Below are 19,240 nucleotides of genomic sequence, written 5' to 3' on the forward strand. Positions count from 1 at the left end.
GATTTAAGTGGAAACGATTTTACCTGTGGTGTGAGAGTAATGGGTTTGATCCTATCCATGGTCAGGAACAGGTGATTTTGCCCTACCTCTTACATTTAGCAAGATCTGGTCTTCAATTTTATTCTATTAAAGTCCATCTTGCAGCGATCACAGCCTACAGAAAATCGCCTACTCAGGTCTCCTTCTTTTGGATGCCTATAGTAAAGGATTTTCTGGAAGGTTTGAGAAAGGTGTATCTGCCAGTCAGGTCTCCTTCTCCACCGAGGGAGCTTAATGTGGTGTTAACTAAGTTAATGGGGGCTCCTTTTGAGCCTATACATAAGTCTTCCTTGCAACACTTAACTTGGAAAGTAGCATTCCTGGTGGCTATTACTTCTGCTCGTAGAGTGAGCAAGATTCAGGCTCTGTGTTGCAAAGAACCGTTTACTGTGTTCCGTTCTAATAGAGTGGTACACAGGACACATCCTGCTTTTCTGCCCAAGGTAGTGTCAGATTTTCATATTAATTAAGTCATAACCTTGCCAACCTTTTTTCCAAATCCTACTGGTCCTGCTGAAAGGGCTCTTCATTCCTTAGATCTGAAGAGAGTCCTTAAGTTTTATTTAGATAGAACAAAGACTTTGAGACATTCAGACCGTTTGTTCATTAACTATGGTCCTGTTAATACAGGCTCTGCAGCATCTAAGATGTCCATTGCTAGATGGATTGTTTCTTGTATCCTTCTAACTTATCAGTTGTCAAATAGGTCTTTGTCAGGAAGACCAAAAGCCCATTCTACAAGAGAGAAAGCTTCTACCATAGCTCTCCTTAGAAATGTTTCTATGGCAGAAATTAGTAAGGCAGCTACTTGCCGTTCAGTGCATACTTTTACTCGGCATTATTGCCTTGACTCAGACACACAGGCAGATGCACAGGTTGGGCAAGCATCTCTTAGAAATGTATTTGCTAATTCTACCTGAGATCTGTGTGTTACAGCTGTTGTTGTTATTTTCCCTGTTCGCCCGCGTTTTGTGGGTATGAGCTTGCTACTCTATTCAGTGCTTATGACTATTAATGAGTATCCCCTGGAAGAGAAGGATTAGTTACTTACCTGTAATACTAGTTTTCTTCCAGGGGTATACTCATTAAAGTCATAAGCACCCTCCCGCCTCCCCGGGCGAGCAGTAGCTTTATGATGGTACTAATGTGTTTCTGGATGCAGATTCCTGCTAAGTTTACTGTACCGTACAAAAGAACTGACCTAACTGTCACCTGTGGTGCATGATGGGAACAGAGTTCCCATGGAGGCCTTAAAGGCAAAGTGTTCAGATTCTCTGATGCCTTAAAGGCGAGGTGTCAGTCTGATTTTCTGTACAGGGATCGTTTTTCTGTATGCAGCCTTCTTAGGCTAATTGCCTTTTATTACAAATTCTTTGATGAAAACAAAAGGTTTTTTGCTGATTATGGAATGCTTTTGAGGCTCATGCCTTTTTATTGCATTATTTATATGATTCATTTTCATACTGCAGAAAATATGTAATTATGGCTTTATTAGCCTATGGGTTATGTTGGGCTGCATTTTATTGGTTATACATATATATGTGTATAATTTGTTTAGTACTATGTACTACTATTGTATATATTTACACATATATATATTTTATTATATGTTCCGGGTTCCCGCTCATGGGCGGAGATTATTCAGTGCTTATGACTTTAATGAGTATACCCCTGGAAGTGAACTAGGATTACAGGTAAGTAACTAATCCTTACATAGTTACATAAGTTACTAGAGCATAAACATAGCATAGAGAACAACATTGTTACAAAATGACATCCGTTACTGGGACATTAAATAACAATAGAGAACAAGTCCTATGGAGCATGGAGGACAGTGGGGGAATAGTAAAGGGGTTAGAATTCAGATCAGGTCTGGCAGACCTGCCATGGAGGATAGTTCTTCAGGGGATACCAAAAAGTCCGAGGATGTGAGTCTACAAACTGGTAGGGGTCCAGTGATAAAACAACATCTAGTGCCAGACACCATCATTATGTTGGGTCAAAAAAGAAATGGCATGGGTCGGAGCAGGTCACAAGGGTGCCTTACAGTGACCAAAACAAGAAGTGAGAGGTGTAGGAGTCTCAAGAAAGGGGTCGACTAAAACACTGGTCAAACTTGCGGCACAGGCAGTAACAAGCGGCATGAATCGATCATGGGAATCTGTCGTAGCCCCACGATGGAGGATCCACATCATGGACCCCAATAATTTCATTAACAAAATGGCGGTATTGCGGGAGAACAGAAATCAGATCACAAAGTCAGTAAGGAAATATACCCCCGGAGCAGGGCTGAATGTGGAAGGCAGCCACCCGATTTGGCGGGACGAAGGCTGGAGGTCGCCAGAATTATTCTCAGGTCGTCATCGTCAGGGAGAGTCAGCGCGGGCGCCCATGCAGCAGCCCCGGAAGAGGAAGGCAGCTGCGGGGTCAGGAGGGCACACTAACTTGGAGAAGAAAAGCGGGAGCAAGCCTGTTGGTACAGCAGCGTCGCAACATTTTCATTGCTGCTTTTTTGGGGAAAGAGACTTGTGAGTCCCAACCACCATCCCAGAGAAGCTGGATGCCAGGCAACAGTGGTTCAGGTCCGAAAGGCAGATGAGGCTGGAGGGGTGGCCACCAGCCAACTCCTCAATAGCTACATATGCAGATCAACAGGACATCGGCAAAGTTGGATGGGATCCGCTAACGGCAGATTTACGAAGTTCTTCGGGCAGCGAGGGAGGAAAGGAGACATTGCTGGGAGACAAGAAACAGTGCCCAAGCCCAGAGGGTAGGTGATGGCCGGGGGGTTTATCCACAGCCGATCTCCTCTATGGCTACATTGGTAGCTCCTCCGCGCATCGGCCATGTTGCTGTGGCTCGGCAGTCAGTAGATTTATAATGTTCCTCAGATGTAGTTGAAGTCAGCGAGTAAAAATTTGGTTGAGGGAATAGATGAATACAGAGGTCAAAAGTCCATGAATCCCCAGGGGTGTGGTGGGTCCGAGGGACGATAAATCCAGAAGAAAATGCAAAAAGGCAATCCTTAGCCAAGGAGCTCCTGGCTGCAGCTCCTCACCTGTTGGCCATCTTGAATGAAGCAACCAAAGCGAGTCCATATCAGACACCAACGGGGCAAAGACAGAGCAGCCGACGAGGGACGTCTGCATCGCAGAGGCCAGCATTGAGAGTGGGCCAACTGTCATGATTTTGTTCCCCTGCACAGGACTAACCAAGATATGTGGGTGCCTTTGACTCACGAGTAGCAGCCGGCCAAAACCCTCTGCGCTCAAGTTCCCTGGCCCGGGTCCACTGCAACTGACAGGGCTCCATTGCTCATAGAACCCCCATGAATTGAGCCCCCCCCTCCCCCTGTTGGTAGATCCTGGAGTCCCTAAGTCCCCATCTGAGGCTTATTAGCGTGCAAGGCCACCAACCGGTCCAGCACCTCTGCACCTGGACACTCCAGGGCAGGTAAACCTGAATTGGTGGTGGTACTTTGGATCTTGGCCTCCTAGCACCTTAAGTCCTAAAGGGGACCCTGAGAACTGTTTGCAAATAACCATATGCAGTATGTGTCTCTTTCTCCATAGGAAAGCATTACAGCATAAAAACGCATTTGAGTGAACTTTTTACGTATGTGGTAAAAATTTCTATTACTTACTCATTAACAACGTTCTTTGTGTTAAAATGAATGAAAAACAACTCGTATTGTTTTCTAAATTGGTCTTGAGTGTGCTTTTATTGACTGTTTGTATTAACACTACCCTCTGATAAGCCTAACTGCTCGCCCTTAATCCCACATAGGAAAGCATTTGGGATTATTAATTGAAACCCTGTAAACCGATAAGTGTCGTCTGGACTTTCTACACAGTATACCACTTTTTGGTATGCTACATAAAAAGTCAGCTTCCTATAAAGAGGGAGCATCATTTGCATTGGTGGTGAGCAGGGCGGCTGAGGTCCTGGACCTTAATCTGCCCTCAGTTGGGGTCAAGACAAACGTTTTGACGGAGTTGCTTCAACCGGGAGTTTCCCCCTCAGAACTGCTTCTCCCCTTTAATGAAGCCCTTACAGACTTCCTGCTTGGGACTTGGTGCTCCTGTGAACAGGACGGTTGCCCAACACCCTGCTCCAGGGGACACTGACTTTTTCATACAACACCCACCCCGGAGAGCTTGGTGGTCCAAGCCTCCACCGTCCCATTGCGCATTCCCTACCACACCCCTGTATAGGGAATCCAAGAAGATGGACATCTTAGGGAAGAAGATATTTTCTTCCACCAGCCTGGCACTGTGGTCTGTGAACACTGCATGCCTTTGGGACGCTACTCCCACGCTCTATGGGTCTATATGCCATGCAGGTGCTTCCAACTGTCCCAAAGGAGGCCTGACCGTCCTGTTCCAAGCTGTTGCTGATGGAAGAGATGCAGCCAAGTTCACCATCTGATGCAGACTGGATACCATTGACTCACTAGGCAGAACGTTTTCATCGACTATGGCCTTACGGGGCCATGCCTAGCTGAAGACAACTCACTTTTTTGGGGCTGTCCGAGCATTGCTTATGGACATGTCCTTTGATGGCTCTCGTCTCTTTGGAGACCAGGCGGATTCAGCGCAGGATCACCTTAAAGACAGCAAGGCTATGGCCAAGTCCAGCCACCTTTCCATGGTCCCCCACTACCCCCAATTTGCCTTTCATTCCTTTTATGGCCACAGAAGATGCTTCCAGCTGTGTCTATCCCAGCCCAGCCACTGCAGAGCACAAGCTTCCTAGCCTCTGCGTGGTTGAGGGCACAGTACCCACAGATCTGGTGGGTGGAGCAGCCCGATATCAGGCCAGTCCGCCACCCACTGGCAGCTACAGCATCCAAACCCTTATAGTCTGCTCACTTACTATCATGTGCACCCAGTGGGAGGCAGGATACACCCTCACCTAACCTGTGGTCTATAACATAAGACCCATAGGTGTCACAGATTGTCTGGAAAGGTTACACCCTCCCCTTCAAAACTATCTCTTCACCCATGCCACCTGCTCGTGACAAGCTGATGGAGTACCATCTTTCTTTGCTCCGCCAGGAAGTGACAGCTCTCTTGGCCATGGGAGCCCTGGAGAGAGTACTGACACCAGAATTAGGTCATGGTTGCCCTTTACGCTACTTTCCAGTGCCCAAGAAGCACAGAGGCCTTTGTCCTATCCTAGACCTACACCCTCTCAATTTCTTCCTCAAGAAGGAGAAGATGACTGCTCAAGCTCGCTCAAGTCTCATCTGACTTGGACCCAGTGAACTGGATAGTAGTGTTAGACTTGCAGGACGCATACGTACACACTACCGTCCTTCCTGCTCACAGGCATTACCTGCATTTCACAGTGGGCCACAAGCACTTTCAGTTCATTGTGCTCCCCTTTTACCTACCAGCACCTCTCTGCATTCACCAATGTGATGGCTATGGTTGCAGCTCATCTGCGGAGATCAGGGATGCAGGCCTTCCCCTATCTCTATGACTGGCTGTTGAAGGCGATCTCGTCCCAGGCTGTCTTCTCGCTCCTCCAGACTATGGTGGATCTGCTATATACACTGGGGTTCACTATCTACATGCTGGAATCACACCTCACTCCCTCTGACTCTCCCTGTCTTCGGAGCTGTTCTGGACATGGTGCAGTTTTGGGCCTATTCGTCCGAATGACAAGTCCAGGATATTCAGGCTATAATACAGATGGTTCATCCTCTATCCTTGATTTTGAGGGGACTGACTGAGGCTCCTGGGCCTCATGGCCTCCTGCATTCTGCTGGTGAGACATACCTGCTGGCACGTGCAGGCTCTGCAGTGGGGCCTGAAGTTCCAGTGGGTGCAACATTAGGGATTTTTCTCCTAGTCATGGTCCAGATTTTGGAGGGAGCTACAAAAGATCTGCAGTAGTGGTTAACGAACCGTGATTGGGTTGGCAGCAGACCCAGCTCCCTTGCCAACCAGATCTGACAGTGGTGACAGATGTGTCCCTCCTGGGATCGGGTGGCTATTTGGTAGAGGTGGAGATCAGAGGCCTCTGGCAGAATCCAGACTCCACATCAACCTTCTGGAGCTTTGGGTGATCCATTTGGCATTAATAGCAGGTTGACCCCCTTTCTGCTCCTCTTCCTCAGGTTCTTCTCTTCACTCTTTACTCTTTCCCTTGCCCAGCAAAGCTTTGCTCTGGGCACCTTAAAGGTAATCTTTCTGCTATCTCATCCTTTCTGTGGTTGCCTGAACCTGTCATCCCTGTTCAGTTCCCTTAGTGTACTGTACAAAGGTCCTAGAAAGGTTTGCAACATATGTATCCTCCTTCTCCCATTATCACGCCTCAGTGTAACCTTAATCTTATTCTGGTAATCCTGATGGGCACTCCCGTGGAACCCTTGCACAGCTGTCCTCTCAGGCTTCTTATTTAATTATTTAAAAAGTTTTATTTAACCATGCAGAGGACCCACTGATACCTCTAAGAACACAATGGGTCGAGGAGGGGATAGAGTTGGACGATGAGGACTGGCAGGAGGCGGTCTCCTCTCCAAGGGTGGCTGTGATACAGATGAGGCTTAGGTTGGTACAATTGAAGATTCTCCATAGGTCGTACATTACGGGGCCCGTCTGGTCCCCATGGGTCTCTTGGAGGGTGGGGATTATAGGTGGGGATGTGGGGAGCTTGGAACTTTTATGCATATAGTGGCATTGTACCTGGGTGCAGGAGTATTGGGGGAAGATCCACAACACGCTACGAAATGTCTTGATGGTGGTGATGCAGCCGGAGGCACGCAGGTGCATACTGAACATTTGGGAACCCACAGACCTGAATGCCTATAGGAAGCAATGGGTCACGTTAGCGTGTATGGTTGCCAAGCGTAATATCGCACAGTTGTGGGGGGCCAACCAGCCGCCTGAGTCGAGAAGTGGGTGGAGGACTTAGATTGGTGCATGTTCAGGGAGAGGTCGGTATACATGGCGAGGGGGTGCCCCGGGAAATGGGGGAAGGTCTGGGAGGCTTGGAATCATTACCGTGGAGATGTATGTGTACCCCCGGCGTGTCCAGAAGAGGTGGAGGCGAATGTGTCCCCTTGATCCATTACCCATATCTTTAAATTACTGTTTGAATGTATGGAGACGTACTTATGGAACTGTAAGGTATGCAAATGTCACCTGATGCTTTACTTTTTCGTTTGTTAATAAAAAAAAGTAAAAAAAATTGTTTTATATGGCGCGAACATGACCCCTGGGAGTATCAGAGCGCTTAACAATTTAGCGATCATGAAAGGTACAGGAAGTAGTAACAATAAACCAACAGATCAATTAACAGTCATAACAGTCAAATATAAACAAGCGTGTCCTAGAGTGCCTGGGGAGCTGGCGTTCTAGGCCATAAATGTCTTCTTCAGTATGGCTTTAACTTCCCTTTTGAAAGAAGCTGTCTAAGGATTCAGTCTGATTTTAGGGGGCTAGGAATTCCAGATTCTCAGTACGATACCTGAGAATGCTCGATTGTAAGTTTTTTTAATGGAATTTCTGTGGCTTGAGCAGTAAAGTGCTGGCACCTCTAGAGGATGTAGAACCACAAAGGAGCTCAAGTTTTTGTGTGAGGTATATTGGGATGTTGAAATGTAAGGCTTTGTGGGTCATGCATGCAATTTTTAGTTGTATCCTTGCTTCATATGGGAGCCTTTTTGGGGATTTCAGCTCAGGCGTGATATATTGTTTTTATTTAGAACCTATGATGAGCCTTGCAGCAGAGTTGAGAGAGGCCCTTAGTGGAGCCATCTTAGATCTATGAAGGCCACAGAGGGTCACACTTCCAAAGTCCAGCTTAGAAATCACTAATGCTTGCACCGCAGCCTTGAAGTTGTTGGTGGGTAGGAATGGTTTCGCTCCTTTGGTGAGAGCACTGATGTGCTTCTGCATGTTGAAACTCGTATATAGCATTATTCCCAAAGAGCCTGTGGAATCAATGATGTTTGGCATGCAATTAAGAGCTGTTATTTGATACATCCATTCTTCGATGGCTGGTGACTGTTTGGTTGGGGCAATTAAGAGGAATTCAGTTTTAAAAGCGTTTAATTTCGGGTGATTAAGGGTCAGCCAACTTTGTTTTCTGTAAAGCTGAGTTGAGGGACCTAATGTCCTCATGGGAGGAGACCTTTAGGCAGAGTTGGGTGTCCTCGGCATACATGGGTTGGTGGATGCTGGATAGTTTCAGAATTTCTATTAAATGCTCCATGAACAAGTTACAGAGAGTGGGTGAAAGTGTGGACCACTGTGGTTCTCCTAGAGTGAGTGGTGATAGATTAGACAGAGACTGGTTCACCTTGAATCTCTCTGTTCTGTTGTGGAGAAATGAGGGGAACCCTGTCAGAATGGGTGCAGAAAGCCCCATCCTGTGTTCCAATAGGCCAATTAGGCTGTCATGTTTAACCGTATCAAAAGCTCTAATTTTCTTCTAGCGCCAGGGTACCCGTAGGGTGGTTGTTGCGCTCTATAAATACCATATACAATACAATAAAATACAATACAAAAGCTGACAATAAGTTTAGGAGGATCAAAAGGCAGAATTCATTCAGATGAAGCATTCTTAGCGCATCATCTACAATGTGAGTTTGAGCGGATTCAGTGCTAAGACCCTGACGAAAGCCGGATTGGAACTGGTCTAGCAGTTGGAATTGTTCTATGTGGTTACATAGCTGGAGGTGGACACATTTCTCAAACAGCTTTGCCAGAGTGGGAATGTTGGAAATTGGACGGAATTTGTGTAGGTCAATGTGATCTGCAGTCATATTTTTTAGAATGGGGTGACCTGCCCAGATTTTAGGCTATCCGAAATAGAGCCATGAAGTAGTGAGGCATTGACTATCTTAGTCCAAAGTGGGAGTATGGATTATCTGATCTCACTGAAGACGTTTGATGGCAAGAGGTCACTAAAGAAGTTGGAGGGTTGCAGTGCAGCAAAAGTTTTGAGAATAGTACTTTCATCCAAAGTTTTGAATAGGCTCTAAAAAGCACTGTTTGTCAGTGGGGGAGGAGAAGTGGAGCGGGTTGAGGCACACCAAACCGAGGAGGATGCTCCAAAGCTGACTGCAAATCAGATTTGATCTTTGTTGTCTTTTAACGTACGGAGGCGGCAAATTTCTCACAGGCTACAGACAGGGCCCCTCTGAGGGAACGTTAAGTTGACTATTTGATTGAAGCTTGACGAGTTCAAAAACATTTCGGTCTGGTTTTGGCTTGATGTAGGTGGTTTCTGAAGTAACTAGCTTTATCTAATAAGTTTGTTATAGATATTTCTCAAGGATCTCAGCTGATCGAGATGCTTGAGGATCTCCACAATGGTTCTGATAGTCTCAGATTTTGACTTTCTTTATTCAGACTACCATTGTACCAAGGTTTGGAGACTTTAGAGGACATTCCTTTTAGCTGTTGAGACGCCATTGAATCTAAATTGTTTGTCATGGGACGGTTATAGTGGTCTGGTCTGTAAGGTCATGTACATCAGACATGTCCACTGGAGGTGGAAAGATGTTCTTAGTGAGAGAAGTCCGATCTTCCAAGTTAATGTTTTGAAGGCTACTTTGCCAGTGACTAGATTTCTTTAGCTAAACTTTATTAGCTCTCACAGATTCTGTGATGAGGAAGATGATGCAATGGTAGTCCGTCCAGTAACGAGACAACAGATTCAAGATGAATGGAATTGACCTTACCGATGACTAGATCTACGGTAACTCCCTTGATGTGAGTAAGGCTGTCACATATTTGAGTTAGGTTGAGGTCTACTAAGAAGGATTTTAAGCTATTGAGTGTTGAGTCATTCATGTCATTCTATCAAGACAGCCTTCCTGGTGGCAATAACATCTGCCCGGAGGGTCAGTGAGCCTCAGGCTTTGTCATCCAAACCTCATTACCTGGGCATCTACCCAGACAAGCGGGTTCTACAAACTAGAGCTTCTTTTCTATCGAAAGTCTTCACCTCCTTTCATGTTGTCCAACCCATCACTCTGCCTACTATTTACGCTCTGCCACATCCCTCTAATGAAGAGAAGAAACTTCACCAACTGAACCCATAAAGAACGTTATCGTTCTGCCTTGACTGCACAAGAGAGTTCCGTGTAGACAACCAACTCTTTGTGGGGTTTGTTGGACCGAAGAAGGGAAAAGGCTGTACCTTCCGATGGATCGTGCTCTGCATCAAAATCCGCTACGCTTTGGCCAGAAAGCCACCACATGAGGGCTTGCATGCTCATGCCACCAGAGCCAAGGCTTCGACCACTGCTTTGGCATGTGGAGTTCATGTCCTTGACATCTGCCAGACAGCAACGTGGGCACCTCTGCACAGGTTCACCAAACACTACTGCTTGGACTGTCAGGTTCATGGGGTCAGTAACTTGGCCCGTTTGGTCCTGCAGGACTTTTTTCTGAAATTATTTCGTAGACCCACCTCCAGGTAGGTATTGCTTGGGTAAGGAATCTGCGGTTAGAAGTGTCTATCAGATGAACAAATGACTTACCTACAGTAAAGCCTTATCTGGTAGAGACTCTAACTAGCTGCAGATTCCTAACTGAAACACCCATCCTCCTCACTCTGCAAACATCGTTCTCGGGATAGGGTTTATCACCTTTCAGGGCCCTAAGTTTCCACACCAGTGGTCAGTGGTCTTTGTGGCTCCATGCTCCTGGTGTGGAAAGTCTTGAAAAGAAACAAACGTCCGTGCGCTGTTGTAGCCCCTATATTGGCACACATCACATCTGGACCAACAAAACAATAAAGACCCACTCCCTCGGCGTACGACCAAATCAGTGACTAGAGGGGGGGTGTTCCAAACGTCCTACTCCCTACCACTCCCTTACCAATATTGTAAGAGACAATATGCACTGTTCTCCGCCAATGTATAAAAACCTGTTCTCCAGGGCAACACACCAGAACCCACACTTAAGGTGTACCCGAATCCCGGGAATTACCACTGTATCCACACCCAACGTTGGACACTGCTCTTGTTAGAGCAAAAAATGTGAAAGACGCAAGTGACACCTCACGGAAACACCACCGTCGGGGTAACTGGTATCAAATTTCCAGACAGGCCCCTGTCTCATCATCGGTTGTCACATGCGTCTTAAAGAAAAATAAGATGAAAGGAAAGAAGTGTCCAAAACAACAAACATATATAGTGACAAACTAGTGAAGGTGCAGAAATATCTGCTAGTGACCAACACATATAAACAAAGTGAAAATAAAGTAACAAAGTGCATAAAAACACACACCCAATCAACCGTCCCTTACCCAACTTTATTCATAGGGCGGAGATGGTGTGCTTATATAAAAAAGGGGGGCTGGTAGTTAATCATATCTACCACAACCTCCTGCCAGTGCCGACATGTTTCACTGCTATGTTGTATTAAAGCAGTTTCTTCAGGGCTGCACTCTGGGAATGTCACTTCACTGTCTTGGACACTAGTTCTATAGTGTGCTGCCAAAACAGAACAGGTAAAAAGACCAAATTAAAACCATGTGGACCTGCAGTGAAACATGTCGGCACTGGCAGGAGGTTGTGGTAGATATGATTAACTACCAGCCCCCCTTTTTTATATAAGCACACCATCTCCGCCCTATGAATAAAGTTGGGTAAGGGACGGTTGATTGGGTGTGTGTTTTTATGCACTTTGTTACTTTATTTTCACTTTGTTTATATGTGTTGGTCACTAGCAGATATTTCTGCACCTTCACTAGTTTGTCACTATATATGTTTGTTGTTTTGGACACTTCTTTCCTTTCATCTTATTTTTCTTTACGACACATGTGACAACCGATGATGAGACAGGGGCCTGGCTGGAAATTTGATACCAGTTACCCCGACGGTGGTGTTTCCGTGAGGTGTCACTTGCGTCTTTCACATTTTTTGCTCTAACAAGAGCAGTGTCCAACGTTGGGTGTGGATACAGTGGTAATTCCCGGGATTCGGGTACACCTTAAGTGTGGGTTCTGGTGTGTTGCCCTGGAGAACAGGTTTTTATACATTGGCGGAGAACAGTGCATATTGTCTCTTACAATATTGGTAAGGGAGTGGTAGGGAGTAGGACGTTTGGAACACCCCCCCTCTAGTCACTGATTTGGTCGTACGCCGAGGGAGTGGGTCTTTATTGTTTTGTTGACTTTAAGTGGAGGGCGACCCGCTCCAGCATCCCTCTGTGCTCCTTTAATTGTTTAAACACATCACATCTGGGACAGATGATGCCATGCGGAGCTGATCGCCACATACAGGCGTGTAGTAGTACTGCTCACAAACTTTTTTGGGATCCAGTCTGACGCCTGGGGATACAACTAAGGTAAGAAATCTGCATCTTTATAGAGATCTCCACCAAATAAGGTGTTACCAAAGGTAAGTATCTTGTTAATTCCATTGAGTTTGCTAAGTACCAACTGTGCGCATTACATCTTCAACTGACTCTCTTTCTGTAGGTCCCCATGTATTGCCATACTTGGATGTTTTCTTGCTATTGCCAATTCCTGTGCACCACAACACCTGTATGCGGGCACTGCCCTTCTTGTATAATTCTTATACTGGTTAACAAAATACATTTTGTTATTTTCATGTTTAAATTACTTCTCGTAGTTGCATATTTTCTAGGCTCCACATAAAAAATTGGACCTTTTCTTTGTTTTGGCAGATTGCAAATCTTGATAATGAGATCGCTTTGTTACGTCAGTCGGAGGGTGCCAGTATTGTATTCAGAGCTATAAACCTCCCAGAAGGAATGACTGCATCTAGCACCAGTATGATTAATGCGCTCAACGAGTATTTGATCCATCTTGTGCAGGTAATTGTTCATGGTACCCTTTAAAAAAAATACATTTGATTATTCTCATTCATTTGTGTCTCTGTAATTTTAGTTCCATTTGAGAATTGAACTGTAATCATTTTGTTTAATAATGATTCAAAATAACCATGAGAAAATAAGTTGCTTGTTTTTAGTACGCCATGCTGTTTTCGCGCGACCTCGAAAGCGCTGGGCTAGCCTGACCGGTAGCGGAGCCGGGGCAGACGGCAATGAGAGGAGTGAGAGCGGCGTTCCTTGGACTCGCCGGCGCTTCGGCAGGCACTGCACGAGGCCGGGCCAGGCCGACCGGGACCGTAGCTGAGGTTGGCGGATCGGGAGGAGATCGAGCGTCTCACCAGGGAGCCCGCCTCCACTGCTGCAGGCCGAGGCTCAGCTCAGAGTGAACTGCGGGCCCCTCGGGCTCCCGATCCAGCTGATGGGGTCCCCTGTGGCGGCGCCACCTCTTCTTCCGACAAACAGCGAGGGGCCGGGAGGTGAGGAGCAGCCGCAGCGGCAGGTAGGGGTGGCCCACAGAGGTGGGCTTCGCCACCGAGAGGGACCGGGGCGGAGGGACTCTAGACCGGCGACGGAGATCACAGTGAGATACCCACTTTGCCATAAAGAAGACAGAGGCTGGACTAGGCGACTGCTCCTCCCCCCTCCCCATCCCCTACATCTTACATACCGCAATGTCTACGTGATCTGGAGACAGCCGGGCTTTGTGAGGAAGTTTTCGAGGATCAGGTCCGAGAACAGACCAGGGGCCTTGGAGAGGGGACTGGGCAGTAGCAGTGCACCTGGAGCTAAAGGGCCGGGGACCAGACCACCCCACATCCCTGGCGGAGAAAGCAAATGCCAGCCCCTGAGGAGCCGCCCTGTCGATTGCGGCCGCATCAAAGCCTGGCCAGTCGTGTCTAACCTACTTGAGACTTTAGGTGTGTTGGGGTGTGATTCGGGCTTCAGTAGACCACACCGCCCCTTGGCCTTGTCCCCTGCTGGCTGCTGCGATCTGCCTCGATCTGCGGAGAGTGCTATCCCACGAAAGGCCACCTGTAAGGAGAGGAAAGACAGATCAGTGAAAGAAATGCTCCTCAGAACGCCTAACACTCACACCGAAGGCCCATCACTTTAAAAGAACTCTGAAGACTTGGAGGGAGCAAATGGAGCGGAGGCCCGATCAGTCGCACCTTCCTCAAATCACTCTTTTCCTCCCTACAGGAGGATCTTTTGTCTATGAAGAGGGAGCTTTTGGCCGATCTGAGGGAGATCCGCCGAGACCTGGACTCACTAGGAGAGATTTAACACTCTGGAGGACCACAAGTCCAGTAAGGACGGGGAGATAGAGGACCTCCAGCAGGTCATCCAGCTGTGCAAACAAAACCTGAACCTTCAAGCTCACGCGAAGGACTTGGAATTCCGGTCCCGGGCAAAAACACATGGATCTGTGACATTGCGACCGTCGCGGAGCACACAAACAAAGGGGCCTTGGTGACCGACCTTTTCCGTGCTATCCTACGAGAGCCTTCAGACTTCCAGATCAAGCTAGACCGCACACATAGAGTGGGTCCCCAGTGGGCCGCCCGGCCCCGCCAGCTGACATTTTAACATGTGTTCATGACTTCCAGCTTAAAGAGGGCACACTCTGTGCGGCCAGGGACAATACTGCATTCCAGTTCAACGGCCTAAAACCTACGCTATATCAAGATTTAGCCGCCTCTACGTTATCACTATCCACTTAAGGATGGCTGGCATCTCATATTCTTGGAGTCACCCATTCCGACTTTTGTTCTTTCAGTGGGGAGCACCGGCAAATGCCTTGTGATTGAGGCCAGCAAGCTGCTGGGTATTGAGGTCACTCCTGCAGGTGAGTCTCAACATGGTAAGACGAGTAGGAACCGCCAGAGTGGCCACGTTGGAATACAATCAAGCCTCCGGCTAGTAAGCTGCACCCTGACCAGGACACTATGGCCAAAGAAAGACAGGTGTTCCTGGCGACATTGCCCGGGGACCCTCTTGGAACACTGACATCATAATTTGCAGGGGAGGCTGGCGGGCGATCTGATGGTCCTTCTCCCTAATCTCCATTGATAAGTGCATGGAGCTGGACCTGGGTGGGAGCGGGGAGATTTTAGCCACTGGTACCCCTATCATCTTCTCTAGGACTACGTCGCTCCGGACGTCAGTCAGTCGAATGGCGATTGTTTGTTGCTTCATAGTATTATTTGTTAGGGGTTTGTTTATTTTTGTTTACCCCCCTGGGCTTTTGAGTATGCTTGGCTTCAGGCTCAGATAATTGCTTATCTCTGGGTATACACACTTGGTATGCCAGGGGCATTTAAGGTGGGGGGGGTCCCCAGGTTTGTAATGGCGTATTACCTAGCTCTGTGTCTAGGTCTCGACCCATATGATAGCAGATATTAAAATTCTCACCTTGAATGTGCAGGGATTAACCAATCCTATTAAAAGAGGGCTATCCTATCCTATCCTATCTAGAACAGTCTGGTGCCCATATATATGCTTGCTACAGGAAGTCCGCCTTCTTGCTAGGGACACGCACAGACTTCGCTCGAGGGCTTTCCCTCACCAATATTTCTCCTCACACATAACTAAGACAGCTGGGGTTGCAATACTTGTCACCGGCACCTTTGGAGGTAAAGCGGTCACAAATCAAGCTGAAATTAAAGAGTGGCTCTTAGCTATATCAGTCACTATTAAAACCCATACCTTTACCCTAGGATCTATATATGCGACCAAAGAGGGACAGGGGACTTTCCTCCGACAAGCAGTGATGGAATTAACAAACAATCTCCAGACAGGCAAATCCTGTTGGGGGGAGACATAAATAAGGACTTTGACAATAAACTGGACCACTCGGCCCAGCAGCAGGGTCGGACTGGGGCTCTTTCACAGAGTGGGTGGAAATGGCACCCACACGTCACAGACGACACGTTATAGTCCCATGCACACAAAACCTATGCTAGAATTGACTATTTCATAGGGTCTCAATCCTTGCTTCCCTCAGCGCCCACCTCAGACATTGAACCCCGCTCGTTCTCGGATCATGCCACACTGACTCTTACATTCGCAATCCCCCCAGCGGGTAGGCCACCATATTCTTGGTGGCTGCATGACACACTTCTACATCGCCCTGCCGTGGTACAGTGGCTCACTAAGACTCTAGAGGAGTTCCTGGCCTGTAATGATACCCCCAACACCTCCATTACCACATTATGAGAAACACTCAAACTGGTTGAGAAGGGGGAATTTATCTCAACTTCCTTGGCGCATAATAGGTTTCTCAAAGATAAGAGAGAGGGCCTCACCAAACAAGTACAAGAATTGGAGCGCATTCATATGTTGACGGGGGCACGCCGAGTATGATGGCAACTAGAGACAGTGTGTTCACAGCTCGACAATTTTGACCTGAACAGAGCGGAATACGCCGCCCTAAGACTGTGACACTCACTTTATGTGGGTGTTGGACAGATGCGAATGCCTTTTGCCCAATAAACTACGTGCTCAGCGCCAGGCAGCCACTGTTCACACAGTGCTTGATGCGTCTAGTTCCGAATGCGCAAACGACGCAGACATAGCCTGTCCGTTCCATGACTTCTATGCTGAGCTCTACACAGCCTAACACCTTCCATAGCAAGCAATATTCAATTCCTTACAAGGGATAACCCACTCTAAATTGACCCTGGACCAAGCGTCCAGCCTGGACAGCCCGTCCTGCATTGAGGATTGATATCTAACATAGCTTGACTTAAACATCCTAAATCACCTAGCCCTGATTGGTTCTCCGCTATTTTTTCTAAAACTTTTTGCAAAATCCTAGCACCCATTTTAACTAGACTTTTCAATTTGATAGGTGACACCTCTGAAATCCCCCCTACGATGCTTTCGGCCACTGTTGTCGTGCTCCCAAAGCCTTGCAAGGACAGCTGACTCTGTGCCTCCTACCGACCAATATCACTCTTAAATATAGACCTAAACATCTTCACAGGAATTCTGGCGGCCAGACTTGGGCCAAGGATGCCGGTACTGGTGGGTCCGGACCAGTCTGGATTTGTGGCAACTCGACAATGCAGCGACAATACGCAGAGACTACTCCATCTCATTGATAAGGCTCAGCACCAGGGGGTGGAGCGAGTAGTGTTGTTGGTTAATGCTGAAAAAGCTTCCGATCAGGTACATTGGACACACTTTTCAGCCACACTCGCATGGTTTGGAATAGATGGCCGCTTCTGTAAATGGGTATTCAGCTGCTACAGTCAACCCACAGCTATAGTATGGGTGAACGGTCATTCTTTGGCCCCTTCCCGATCACCCGAGGCATAAGACAGGTGTGCCCGCTCTCCCCCCTGCTATGCTCTCCCTATATGAAGCCCGAGTGCAGGAGTACCCACTGATCTCGGGGATTCGGTTCGGCGGGGAGCACCATACTATCAGCCTTTATGCAGACAATGTTGTCGCTACCTTGGAAAGACCCACAGAACGCCCTACCAGCTTTTTCCTACAAACTTGAGCGCTTCGCAGAAGCCTCAGGCTTTAGAGTCAATGTTTCTACATCACAAGCCCTTGGGGTTTCCCTTCAAGTCATCTAATAAGGAAGCCCTTAGGCAGTAATGCCCAATACAGTGGGTGAAGGAATTGATCCCGTACCTAGGCAATAAGCTGGAAGCCTCAACTGAATTACAAGCCTTTCCTCTCTCAAATCTGAAGAGACTTTCTCTGCTGGAGGCCATTTGGCTTCTCTTGACTAGGTCAGGTGGCGGTGCTAAAAAAATGAGCCATTATTTTTTGTATTATTCCCAGCCCTGAAGAGTCGGGTGACCACTGTTTCCCTGACAAAACACGTGTCTTCTGGCTGCATTGTCCAACAGAATAAATAATTTAAGACAACACCGAAGAATACTGAATAATTTGCTTTGGAACTACACTTATAAAATTGTGTTATATTGTATGTGTGCACAGGATTTAGTTTAACTAGTTTGTTGTAGGGTTTCCCTCAGAGATTAAGGGGTTTCAAGGGTTCCCCTTTCCTGTTAGCACCATAATTAATATTGTGATTGCCACATACACTAATGTGATTCAGCAGCACGCCACTACTTCCTATATACTAAAACCCTGAACCTGTAGTATTAATTCTCCAAAAATGAGCCATTCAATCAATCAATCAATGAATTTATAGAGCGCGCTACTCACCCGTGAGGGTCTCAAGGCGCTAAAGGGGGGAAGGGAGGGGTGCTGTCATTGCTCGAATAGCCAGGTCTTGAGGTGCTTCCTGAAGGTGAGGTGGTCTTGGGTCAGTCGAAGGTGTGCGGCGAGTGAGTTCCATGTCTTTGCGGCCAGGTTGGAGAAAGACCTTCCTCCAGCGGTGGTTCTGTGGATCCGTGGAACAATGGCGAGGGCGAGGCTGGCTGAGCGGAGCTGGCGGGTCGGGGTGTAGAACGAGAGGCAGTCATTGAGGTATACGGGTCCTTTGTCGTGGAGCGCTTTGTGTGCGTGGGTGAGGAGCCTGAACGTGATCCTCTTGTTGATGGGGAGCCAGTGCAGGTTTCTTAGGTGGGCGGATATGTGGCTGTGGCGGGGGATGTCGAGGATGAGTCGGGCGGAGGCGTTTTGTATGCGCCGAAGCCGTTTCTGGAGTTTGGCTGTGGTTCCTGCCTAGAGGGCGTTTCCGTAGTCCAGTCGGCTGCTGATGAGGGCCTGGGTGACGGTCTTTCTGGTTTCTGTGGGGAGCCACCTGAAGATTTTTCGGAGCTTGCCCAGGGTGTTGAAGCAGGGTGAGGATACGGCGTTGACTTACCTGGTCAATGAGAGGGAGGAGTCCAGGATGAATCCTAGGTTACGTGCGTGGTCCGTGGGAGTCGGGAGGAGCAAAGGCCTCCAATGAGTGTTCATTTACATGTGGACCCAGGTCTGTGCCCACGCATGAGATGTCGCACTCCTAGTCAATCTGAGGTAGGGATTTAAGAGTATTCTGTACTTTAGTGGAAAAGTACTGAGCTTGTTCCTTACAATGCTGACCAGAGGTGTCTGGTGTGACTGGCGGGGTGGGGGCTTTAAGTAATTATTTTTATAATGAGCTCTACAACCTCCTACGCCCTCCAGAACCAGTAGTCAAATCCGCAGGGCAGAGGCGTAAACTCTCTCAGAAGGAATGGGTCGACATATTTTATCAAGCACGCCATACAGCTTGCAACGTTTCTAGCATAGAAGCTCAACAAAGATCACTACATATTGGTATCTTACACCCCCTAGACTACATAGAAGCAACCCAACCTGCAAACCAGACTGCTGGAGGAATTGTGGGTCTGAATGCATACTAATGTACTTATTTTTGGATTGCCCCGCACTTACATCATACTGAGGGACAGGTCATTGGCGACCTC

The 19,240-nt window shown here is 47.6% G+C and overlaps 1 protein-coding gene across 2 annotated transcripts in view; it reads left to right on the forward strand.

Annotated features, from left to right (window-relative positions):
* The window catches only part of CEP290 (centrosomal protein 290), a 1,500,249-nt gene that overhangs the window by 508,044 nt on the left and 972,965 nt on the right, over positions 1–19,240 (forward strand). For both annotated transcript variants that reach the window (XM_078678872.1, XM_078678869.1), the window contains exon 21: positions 12,696–12,845. In XM_078678872.1, coding sequence (XP_078534998.1) covers positions 12,696–12,845 — 150 coding nt within the window. The remainder of the gene's footprint in view (positions 1–12,695; positions 12,846–19,240) is intronic.

This window comes from Lissotriton helveticus, chromosome 1_1 (genome assembly GCF_964261635.1).
Source record: "Lissotriton helveticus chromosome 1_1, aLisHel1.1, whole genome shotgun sequence".
NCBI classification, from domain to species: domain Eukaryota; kingdom Metazoa; phylum Chordata; class Amphibia; order Caudata; family Salamandridae; genus Lissotriton; species Lissotriton helveticus.